Below are 10,005 nucleotides of genomic sequence, written 5' to 3'. Positions count from 1 at the left end.
GTAAGCATACATAGCCGTCAGAAGTAATAGTGATCTGTGATCCTAACTGACACTGACAGTGACATTTTGTTCGCTTTATTTCTTTCTAACCTCAAATAAATTATTTACGAAAATTTGTTAATATTTCATCAAAATAATCAAATTTTCTTGTGTATAACAATTTATATATTGCCGTGTTATCTTATTTCGGGGTGAGTTGCTTATCTTTATTCCGATTACAACTTATAAAATTGCACTTTGTCATCCTTGTTATCGGCAAATTACAACGTCTGCAAAATTATGATTTTGTTGATATTCGTATAATTTACCTCTTTAAATTCTTATATTTCCAGTAACAATGTCTGAAGGAAGTGCCCCGTCTGCTACTAGCGTGAAGGATGATTCGGGTATTTTATCATTTATATTTACACTAATATTATATGTAACTGTAATCCTCAGTTCCTGCATATTTCTCCTTATTTTTCATGGAAAGTCGTCTATTTACCAATTATGTAGGTGTCATCACACCAGTGAGCCTAGACTCTTATTTTTTATAATACTTGAAGCTCTTAATTAAAGACAAGTTACAAACCAGATCTCAAATATTATAATAAAAATAATGAATCAAGTTACAATAAAGATTTTAGATCTTATTCCCAGTATTCACATTATGTATAATCTATACTAAAATTGTACTTACTGAATCATCATACTCCTCAGGTACTGGAAGTTCGGTAGTAGAAGAGAAAGTATATGGAGGCTGTGAGGGGCCGGACGCTATGTACGTGAAGCTGGTGTCTTCCGACGGACATGAGTTCATCGTGAAGCGTGAGCATGCCCTCACTTCCGGCACCATTAAGGCCATGCTGAGTGGCCCCGGACAGTTCGCTGAGAATGAGGCTAACGAAGTCAACTTTAGAGAAATACCGTAAGTGAATCTTAGATTTTTTGCTTGTATCTAATGTACCTAATGAGATACAACTTGATGTCTATGTCTATTTCTATATCAAATCTCAACTTACAAAATTACAATGATTTCAGAATCAATGCTGGAATTTACTACCAGAAATACCCCACTTATATTCCTTCCTCTATGTTCCAGGTCACATGTGCTGCAGAAAGTGTGCATGTACTTCACGTACAAGGTACGCTACACCAACTCCTCCACGGAGATCCCGGAGTTCCCGATTGCGCCAGAAATTGCTCTGGAGCTGTTGATGGCCGCAAACTTCCTGGATTGTTAAACACCACCAGCAGCTACACGGGTTCGTTATCGATGTCGATAAAATTGTTTAATGCACGTTCCACCAATCATAGAGCCATATTGATGGCCAATCATGATAAAGTGACATTTATCTCGTTGATAACAAACCCGTGTAGCGGCAGCAGGTGATCAATTGAACATTAACCATTAGTTCCACAGTGTATAGTGGCCAATAACACTGATATTATGTACACGCATTTGTATTTTTTCACGGTTATAGGACTTAGATGAATAATGCATAAGGTGTATCTTTTGCCAGTTATTGAAAACTATTATTCTTTCAAAACATATTATTTATTTGAAACTAACAAACTAACAAATGAAGCAAATTGTTTTTGTGTGGAACTATCTACTTTTGTATTCACCATTGCTTGAATTTTTCAATGAGTGAATGCAATATTTAATTATTAATTTGTGTGTGTAGCCATTTAATATTACAGTCATTTTCAATTTGTAAAAGTTCGTTTAGGTTTAAGTTACTGGTAATCTGCTACTTTTCAAGATCTCTTGCTAAAATTATTATATTTTTCATAGTTTTCATGACAAATAAATTTCAGATTCAGTCTAATTATTGCAATCTGTCTATGAGTTTGCAAACTAATACTGCTTTGAATTTTGTTAATAAACCATTAATTTATCTGCCAAAAACTATTTTAATTCAGTCTCCTGCAGTAAGGGTCAGTCTGAGGTTAAATAAAAAGTTAATGTTATTGACTTGTCCTTTATTCAGTTGAATGCGTAAATAAACCCAGGTCATCAATTATAATAATACAGTGAAGATAATCTCAGCGCTCTACTTGGTTTAGACTACACTCTGTTTACAATATCGTCGACTTTGGAATGACATCCCTTAAAATAACCACTAAACATTACAGGAAAGTATCTTTACAAATTAAACAAGTACAAAGAAAGATCAATAAATAAGTAAATTCTGATTTTTAATTAAGTATACACAACTAATCATTAGAACGCACTAAATCGCTAGATTTTTCATCTGAGATCTAAGCTTACAATAAAAACTTTGGATATAAAAATTAAAATAAAATCCGTTTGTACATTTTTACAAAAAAAGTAAGTAGTAAGTTAGCGGAAACACAAAGAAATACTGAGACAGAATGTTTAAAGTAAATGCAAAGTTAGAAGAGGTTGTGACCATGTACGCACCATAGACACGAAACAAATTAACATACGATATACTTGCAATAATACAATTCAAGATTTCCAATAATACTTTGTGTAAAATTGTCCATAATACAATTCAACCAAGATTAAGGGGTGACTATTTTAAATGGAAGATTTCGACAGCATAATAATCGAATACACATTACGCTTACATAATTAAACTACGCGACTCGCGGTATAAAAACCTGTAATTATTACTGTTACAGCAAAAATATAAAATTTGTATGAAAATAATCGACTTATGAAATAGGTGCAATTTCAAATACTGTGCGTGGTACACTCCACTCCCATTGATTACTATAATAATTGAATTATCGTTAAATGCATTTTGAATACAAAATTGTTTTATATTTATGGGGTTTTAAGTACATATTTTAGCCATCTGGAATTGAATAATCTTGTAATTACCATGTTTAAGTTGGAGCATACCATTCCGTTAATCTTAGTTTTAATTAATATTTTGCATTGTCAATCAATGGGTATTAGTTATTATTGGCAATAGTATCACAAATCAATGTTATTAATTTCCATATCAAATCAGTTTCTTTTAGTTTTATGGACATCGAAAGTAGATGATAACAGGTATAAAATTAATGTAATGAACATTATAAGCTATGCGCAAGTTTGCAAAGGTACAATGAATTAATATGGAGTTATGTTCTATAATTTAGTTATATTCTTTATAGTATAAGTAATGGACATACATATTTCATACATGAACAACAGGACATATCTATTTGAAGCGAAACAATGCTGATGATACGATGATATGTATTAAACAGATATATTATTGTACATACGGTCTGATTTAATGAAAAGGTTGCCAAGTGGTTGCTTATTTATAAACGATTCCTCAAACAATATATCTCAATTATATGTAAGTACTTATGAGATTTGAGTAACCTTCGGCTTCTGCTATAAATGATTGCAGGATTGACCTTCATCAGGACCTAAGTTTGCGCTAAGGAATATTTACTCAAATGAGAAACTGGTCAATTTTTTACTTAAAATGCAAACCGTATGTAACTATGCTTCATAAATGATCAGCTATAGTTATAATATGACATGAATAGTTTTGGCTCGAGACCTAAAAATAATTTTGTTATAATTTTCTCTACAATGAATAATTGAGCAACCATACTGATTGTCTTTTATAGAAATAAATATACAATTTTGCGCACTACTTAAAAATAGGAAAGCGGCTATTCAAACTTGCGTATTGATCACTGCCATATGTCTTGTATAGTTCCTTACATAGGTATATAGTGCAGTAGTAAATTGACACTTAATTGTAATCAGTGGCCAAATTATTAAACTATAAAGTAGCCATATAAGACCCCTTGAGCGTCCCAGTAAGTACCTACACTACAGCTACTAACATTATGACTGGCAGTCTGTTCGAAATAATCAATAAAATATGATCAAATTGTATAATACGAAAAAAAGTGCTTGATTTAAAAATCAACATGTCTTCGGTAGGTATAATAACATTTAAGTATTCATATTTGATGTAAGTATACGTTTAGTATAAAACGAAATACATAATATACTCTCACATAAATCCTACACAATGTATGATTACGACAATCATAAAAAAACTAAATAATCCGTAAAACCCCGAACAGACCGTGACTACAGAAGCCGCCACGCCCCTAGCGGCGGACAAGCGAAACTGCCTCTACAAGCGAACTGAAAACAACACTTTCACTCCTCAGCCCTGATCCGAATGCCCTGAGTTCTGCTCAATAGGGATTTTCTTGCTCACCGAGTAAATAGGCGGGGCTTCCATTTTAGCCAGCGCTTGGACACGGCTCTTGACCGACTGCATCGGGGCATCATCGATCTTCGGCTCATCAACACTCGACGTGGAATTCTGGTGGGACCCTCCCACTTCTGAATTCCCGTAGATATGTTGCTCTTTCACGTTGCCATATACGTTATAATTCTGAATCAGTGTTGATACCCTATTGGATGGCAGACTGGTGTGTTCTTTGGGCGATTCGGGCGCGTGTGTGGTCGTGACTGGTTGGTTGATCTTGAAGTCTGGTTTGGGGGCAAAGACCTCGTCCTCTAGGACCGATGATTGGTTGCTAAGAGGGGGGTGTGTGGCCTCTAGGACTGATGATTGGTTGCTCAGCGGGGGTGGGGAGGGCGCGGGGAGGAAGGCGCGGCGCCAGTCCACGTCGGGATAGCGAGTGCGGATGCTGTCGACCACGTCGAGAAGGTTCTTAGCGTCCATCGCTAGCACGTGTGCGGCTGCTAGCATGCTCCTGGAAGATAATAGGACAAAGGGATAAATTGAGGTGAATGTAGACACAAAACAGGTTAAAGTATCCAACTTTTGAACGAGCGTAGTATTCATGAGAGATGCCATCAACATAGCGCCCGTCAGCAGTTGTACCCTCATAAACAAACTACAAGAGAGCAATGAGAGCGCGTCAATGGCGTAACAACATTAGCGATCTAGCGACAGATCGCGCACATATTATGTCACTCGGTCCTGATCCTGAAGCATTTGACCTGTATTAACTTCACCACTGATTGCACTGTTGTTGTATGTCATGTTGCCACTAAATCATTTTTTTAACCTTCTTCTAAAGGCCACCTAAAAACCTCTGCCCTGCCTGGTCATAAACTTCCTAAATAAAGGCATTAACTCACTTGGTGTAGTCGTGGTGCAGCGTGGTGCCCCAGTAGCGGATGGCGAGCCGCATCGCCTCGATCAGCGCCGCCATGTCCTTGCTCAGCACCTGGTGGGCCATCTCCACTTCCCTGCGAGCACAGAATGAGAATATTAAGTACTTGTAGACGTAATTACCTACTTATGTAACTTCTACCCCTTAGGGTGAGGCCAGACGAGCGTAATTTTGTGAGTTGTGAGTCGCGTGTTCCGGCAGAAATAAGTGCGCGGGGACGAGAGGAGCGAGTAACTTCCCCGCCGCCCTCGTACCCGCGCATCAGATTAAGCGACTCACACCACAAATAAAGCTTGTCTGGTTCTTTGTGTATTTTTGGTGTGTGGTGCTGTATCCTTTTTTTTACTAATACAGGGAACTCACCGGGTGTGTGTGTCGGGGTAGGTCCTCGTGGTGAGGTCCACGCCCGCGGCCAGGGCCCGCAGCGCCGCGCCCACCTCCTTCACCGCCTCCAGCACGCCCGTCGGCGCGCCCGCCTCCCACGCTAGAGGAAAGGAATGGAAACATGAGAAGAAATGGTAAAAAAGTCTTAAGCAATAGCTTGAACGATTTTCCACCACAATGGTCCAATATGGGTTGGTGGGTTCACACATCTAGATGTGGTAAATGTAGATAAATATTTGGTTTCCTCGTATAATGATAAATCAGCAAACAACACTTGTCGATTTCTGGACTTAGGCTTCTCTCAAGGAGCCCTATAAAGCTCTAGCCGCGACCTCTGTTATCAACCACTACCGGCTACCTTTCTAAGGTCGAACGACTGCAGGCTGAAGAGCGTCCCGTACGGAGATGAGAAAGTGGACACAGAAAAATAAATCTCCATAAATATAGCTTAACTTAATTAGGATGGTGTAACATGAGTGAAATTGTCATTTAAAACTTGTTTTTGATTGGAAACTAGGATTGATTTGATTGGACACAGAAAACTTACCGATAGAGGCTAGTTTCATCACGCGCCGAACCACTTCTGTCGTGGACGTGTAGATCGGGTCGTCAGCGGTGTGCAGGAGTGCCTGCGAGAAATAAGTATAATAATTATATTTAAGGAGTTGTGTAGATAACAAAAGGGCAGGCCTATGATGATGAATGGTTCGCCAATATAATCAACCATTTAGAGATAAGCTGATACAACGTGAATTGCAATTGGCTGGTTTAAAACTTCAGTCAGCAGTAATGAATTGGCTAGAAGACCTGCAAATTCCTAACGCGCCTAAATTTTAATTTGGCCATCGAGACGTCTTCGATAATGTAATAATGATTACTTGCAGTGAGCAATAACAGCTAGGCGAGGCTTATCTATCTAGGTATATGTATATACCAACGGGTGCATTATATTGTATATAGCTTACCATAGCTTCACTCTTGACCGGCGGCGCATCATTCTTCACGGTGCCGGCGGGGCTGCTCCCCTGCGACTGCGGATGGTCGGCGGAGGGCGCGGGGGGTGCGGGGGCCGCGGGGGGCAGGTCCGAGGGCGACTGGATCGAGAGCCGCTTCTTCTGGAGACAATTTATAAGTTAGTCATAGAAAGGCTGACCATGAATGACCAGCATGGGATAGCTAACCTATGCAACTTTGACGGAAAATATAATATAGTTTGGGTGCACCCTGGGACGACTGGTGAATCATGGATCTTTTACCACAGTGAAAAACCCTACTCTATTCTCTGTGGGGGTGTAAGTACCTGCACCTGGCTCTCTCGAGTGGAAGCTTTGTGTGTATCCCCAAGGTCTAAACTGCCTTCCTAAGCTTGGACCATTTCCCACCACGCTGGTCAACTGCGGGATGTGCTAAATCTAGATGCAGGTTTCCTCAAGATTTTTTCCTTCACCATAAGAGCGGTATACATTGTACTTAAATTCAAAGAACTCATTGGTACATGTCAGCGCCGGGATTCGAACCCGCATCTCTAAAAACAAACCCTAATTTATATACCTATTAAACTTTTTTTACTTTTTAAACTGAAAATCCCACGGGATTACGTTTTCAGCCGAAATGAAGCTTGCCCACACCGCAGTATAAATTTTCGACATGGGTCATAAATATGTTTGTAAACGATAATTTATATCATAATACCTTTCATGATCACTAGCAGTTAAGCACTTACACTATGGAAAATAAGACAAAAAAATCCGTACCAAGTTATCCTCCTACAACTTTAGCACCTACACCCTACGCAATAACACTGAAACTCGTACCAAGTTATCCTCCTGCATCTGCAGCCATCGTCTATCCTCCTCGCTCTGGTGTTGCTGTCTCGCGAGCTCGGCCAGCAGTCGCCGCTCCACCACCGCCTCCGTGTCCATCTCTGGACTCTAGAGTGAGAGGGGGAGGGGTTAGAATTGAGTGGCAATGTCGTGGGAGTGGTGGATGCTTCTGTCGTGTTAAGTTCTGGACTAAAAGCATTTTCTTTGTAGCTGTTCTAAGTAAGTAGGTATATAAGAATGATTTGTCATTATTCTTTTAATGAATGAGATATTTGAGAGAACAAAGATCAACTTGTTCTCTCAAACATTGCGTAACTGATTCTGTTTAACGACTACGTAATTTGGCAACAGTCACAAAAGTAACATAAAATTATGAGTTAAAAAAAATAATTATATTAAGTATAAGTAATTTAAAAGGAAAGAACCAACATTAATATTATGGAGTTTTGTTATTTACAAATTCCATTACCTTTTAAATAAAATAGATCCATAATAACTTTCTTCCCAGTTATCCAACCACCATCAGGGATTGACGAAAAATAAGGTATTAATGTTAGTTCTTTGTTACTTAAAATAATAATAATTCTGGAATGTTAAATATGTAAACAAATGTATGTTTGCATATTCACTTCCCAGATATAAATGATAAAATAAATAAAAACCAAAATCTACCGGAGAAACCCAAGGAACACAAAAAGGTACTGTAAAAAGAAAATTAAAGTTTAAATCATAAAGATAAAAACGGTAAATAATTGACTATCTTAAATATTTCTGTGCATTTTATTTGCAGTGTAATCTTACGATACTCTATTTTATCGAGACAAGCATGCAATGTATAAAATTTTGAATTTTGCCACTCTTCTAACAACAACGTCACGTTTCTAATCAACAAAACATAAATCTACTTAAAAAAATACCGCCAATTCACATGCCAAAATACCTCCAACAAAAAATATCAACACAAATCTATCTACAGTTACACCTCACACACAAATCACCTGGACATTTTGCGGAACGATTTGCTGGACTGATTGGGCAGCCGGTTGGACGACTGGTTTGGCAACCGGTTGGGCTACCGGTTGGACAACCTGTTGTGCTACTGGTTGCACGACAGGCTGGGCGACTGGTTGGACGACTGGTTGGCATTCTTGCCTAGACGCGTATATTGCGGTCGCGTCACCCGCAAACTGCCTTGAAGTCCCAGCAACAAACTGAGAGGCGGCTTGGGCGGTCGCCTGGGGCCTATACAACATGGGCTGAGGACCGTGCACCACATTGTTACTGTTGTAGGAGATAGGAGTCGCGAACCCAGGGGACATAGGACTGGAAGACCTCTGAGGGTAGTATTGACCAGATACGTGCTGCATTTGCTTCTGGTAAGGGACCCCCTGGACTACCCCTACAGGGACGCCGTAAGAAGTGGGATGCGAAGCTGACATAGAAGGACGATAGATTTGAGCCCTAATACCTGCTTTTTGGGCGGCGATAGCCACGCAACTCTTGACATTATCGCCTCCGAAATCGTAAATCTCTTCGATCAACGGCGGTTCGGGTTGCTGACGCATTTTGTTCATCACACTAGCAGCTAGTTGCGAATTTAAAGCCCCAGATACTGAGAATTGCCCTACATCTTGGTCGCGCCTGGTTCTAGGAGGGGGTGAGGCAGGGACGGAGTGCTGACGAGTGAAGGGAGCTATGGGGACAGGCGAGCCTCTGTGAGACAAACTACCGCGAGCATTACGCTCCAGCGAACCCATCCTAATCGGGGCCCTTTCGGCCGTCGAAAACGTGCCTTTAGTGTTCCTTTCGAGAGACCTAACCCTGCTAGCGTACGGCTCAGTTGGGGTCGCTACTTCTTCGGCAAGTTGAGTGGGGATTTCCGCGCGCGGGGAAATATTCTGGCAAAGATTATCGCAGCTCTCCCTCGCGCCTACAACGACTGTTAACGTCTCGTCTGTCGCCTCCGTTTGTGGCACTATCGGGTCAAGTTTCTGCAGACTGGCTACAGGTATGGGGACGGTCTGTAGAGGGATGTCTATGGTCTCGTCGGGCTTGAGGTTCTCCGGTATTTGGTCGGCGAAGTTGACGGCGACGGTGTTGAATACCGAGGCGGGCGTGGTGTAGGCTTGCGGTTCGAGGGCCCGGGTTTGGTTCTCGCGCAGGAGCTGAGCTAGGACGAGCGGGTTTTGCGCCACGATGTAGGTCTGTGGGGCCGCCGCTGGTGATTGGGGTGCTTCCACGCCTGGAATAGAGATGAGCATTTTATTCATAAAGGGTATATGTAAAACGGCAGGATATGGATGTTTGTAATAATGTTTGCCTTATACTAATGTATGACTCTGAACGGTGTGATCACATTGATTTTTATCATTTGTACACACGAATTGCAGAACTTGTTTCCAGAGGACGGAGCCGCAGGTAATTTTTTTGTGTGATTACTACTAATAAGATTTTATTAGCTTTCTGTATTTTTCTTTTTGTTCTATTTATTTCATAAATATGTCGGCGAAGGTGAGGGGTTCGGCAGTAGCTCTCCATCTCCATCAGACATAGTGGGCGTGCAATGGGATCCGGGCTTGATGGAAACACTCTTTGTAGGCAATCACTTGATTTATTAGGTAGGTGCACTTCACAGAATACAAGACAGACTATGATACGAAACGTAGGGTACAGGTCG

At 40.4% G+C, this 10,005-nt stretch overlaps 2 protein-coding genes across 2 annotated transcripts in view; one reads left to right on the top strand and one right to left on the bottom strand.

Annotated features, from left to right (window-relative positions):
- Positions 1-39: 39 nt before the first annotated feature.
- LOC105388639 (elongin-C) lies at positions 40-1,558 on the top strand. Its single transcript, XM_011559580.3, has 4 exons — positions 40-191; positions 333-386; positions 700-907; positions 1,082-1,558. Exons 2-4 carry the CDS (start codon positions 338-340, stop codon positions 1,221-1,223), a joined length of 399 nt encoding a protein of 132 aa, XP_011557882.1. The 5' UTR covers positions 40-191; positions 333-337; the 3' UTR covers positions 1,224-1,558.
- Positions 1,559-1,950: 392 nt separating this feature from the next.
- LOC105388640 (focal adhesion kinase 1) overlaps positions 1,951-10,005 on the bottom strand; it is a 45,742-nt gene continuing 37,687 nt past the window's right edge. Inside the window, exons 21-27 of the mRNA XM_048628184.1 lie at positions 9,434-9,570; positions 7,320-7,436; positions 6,471-6,620; positions 6,053-6,134; positions 5,485-5,605; positions 5,087-5,197; positions 1,951-4,695 (exon numbers count right to left, since the gene is read on the bottom strand). Coding sequence (XP_048484141.1) covers positions 4,137-4,695; positions 5,087-5,197; positions 5,485-5,605; positions 6,053-6,134; positions 6,471-6,620; positions 7,320-7,436; positions 9,434-9,570 — 1,277 coding nt within the window. The 3' untranslated portion in view covers positions 1,951-4,136. The remainder of the gene's footprint in view (positions 4,696-5,086; positions 5,198-5,484; positions 5,606-6,052; positions 6,135-6,470; positions 6,621-7,319; positions 7,437-9,433; positions 9,571-10,005) is intronic.

Source organism: Plutella xylostella, chromosome 20 (genome assembly GCF_932276165.1).
Source record: "Plutella xylostella chromosome 20, ilPluXylo3.1, whole genome shotgun sequence".
Lineage (NCBI taxonomy): Eukaryota > Metazoa > Arthropoda > Insecta > Lepidoptera > Plutellidae > Plutella > Plutella xylostella.
This window is presented reverse-complemented; position numbering and strand designations above follow the sequence as displayed.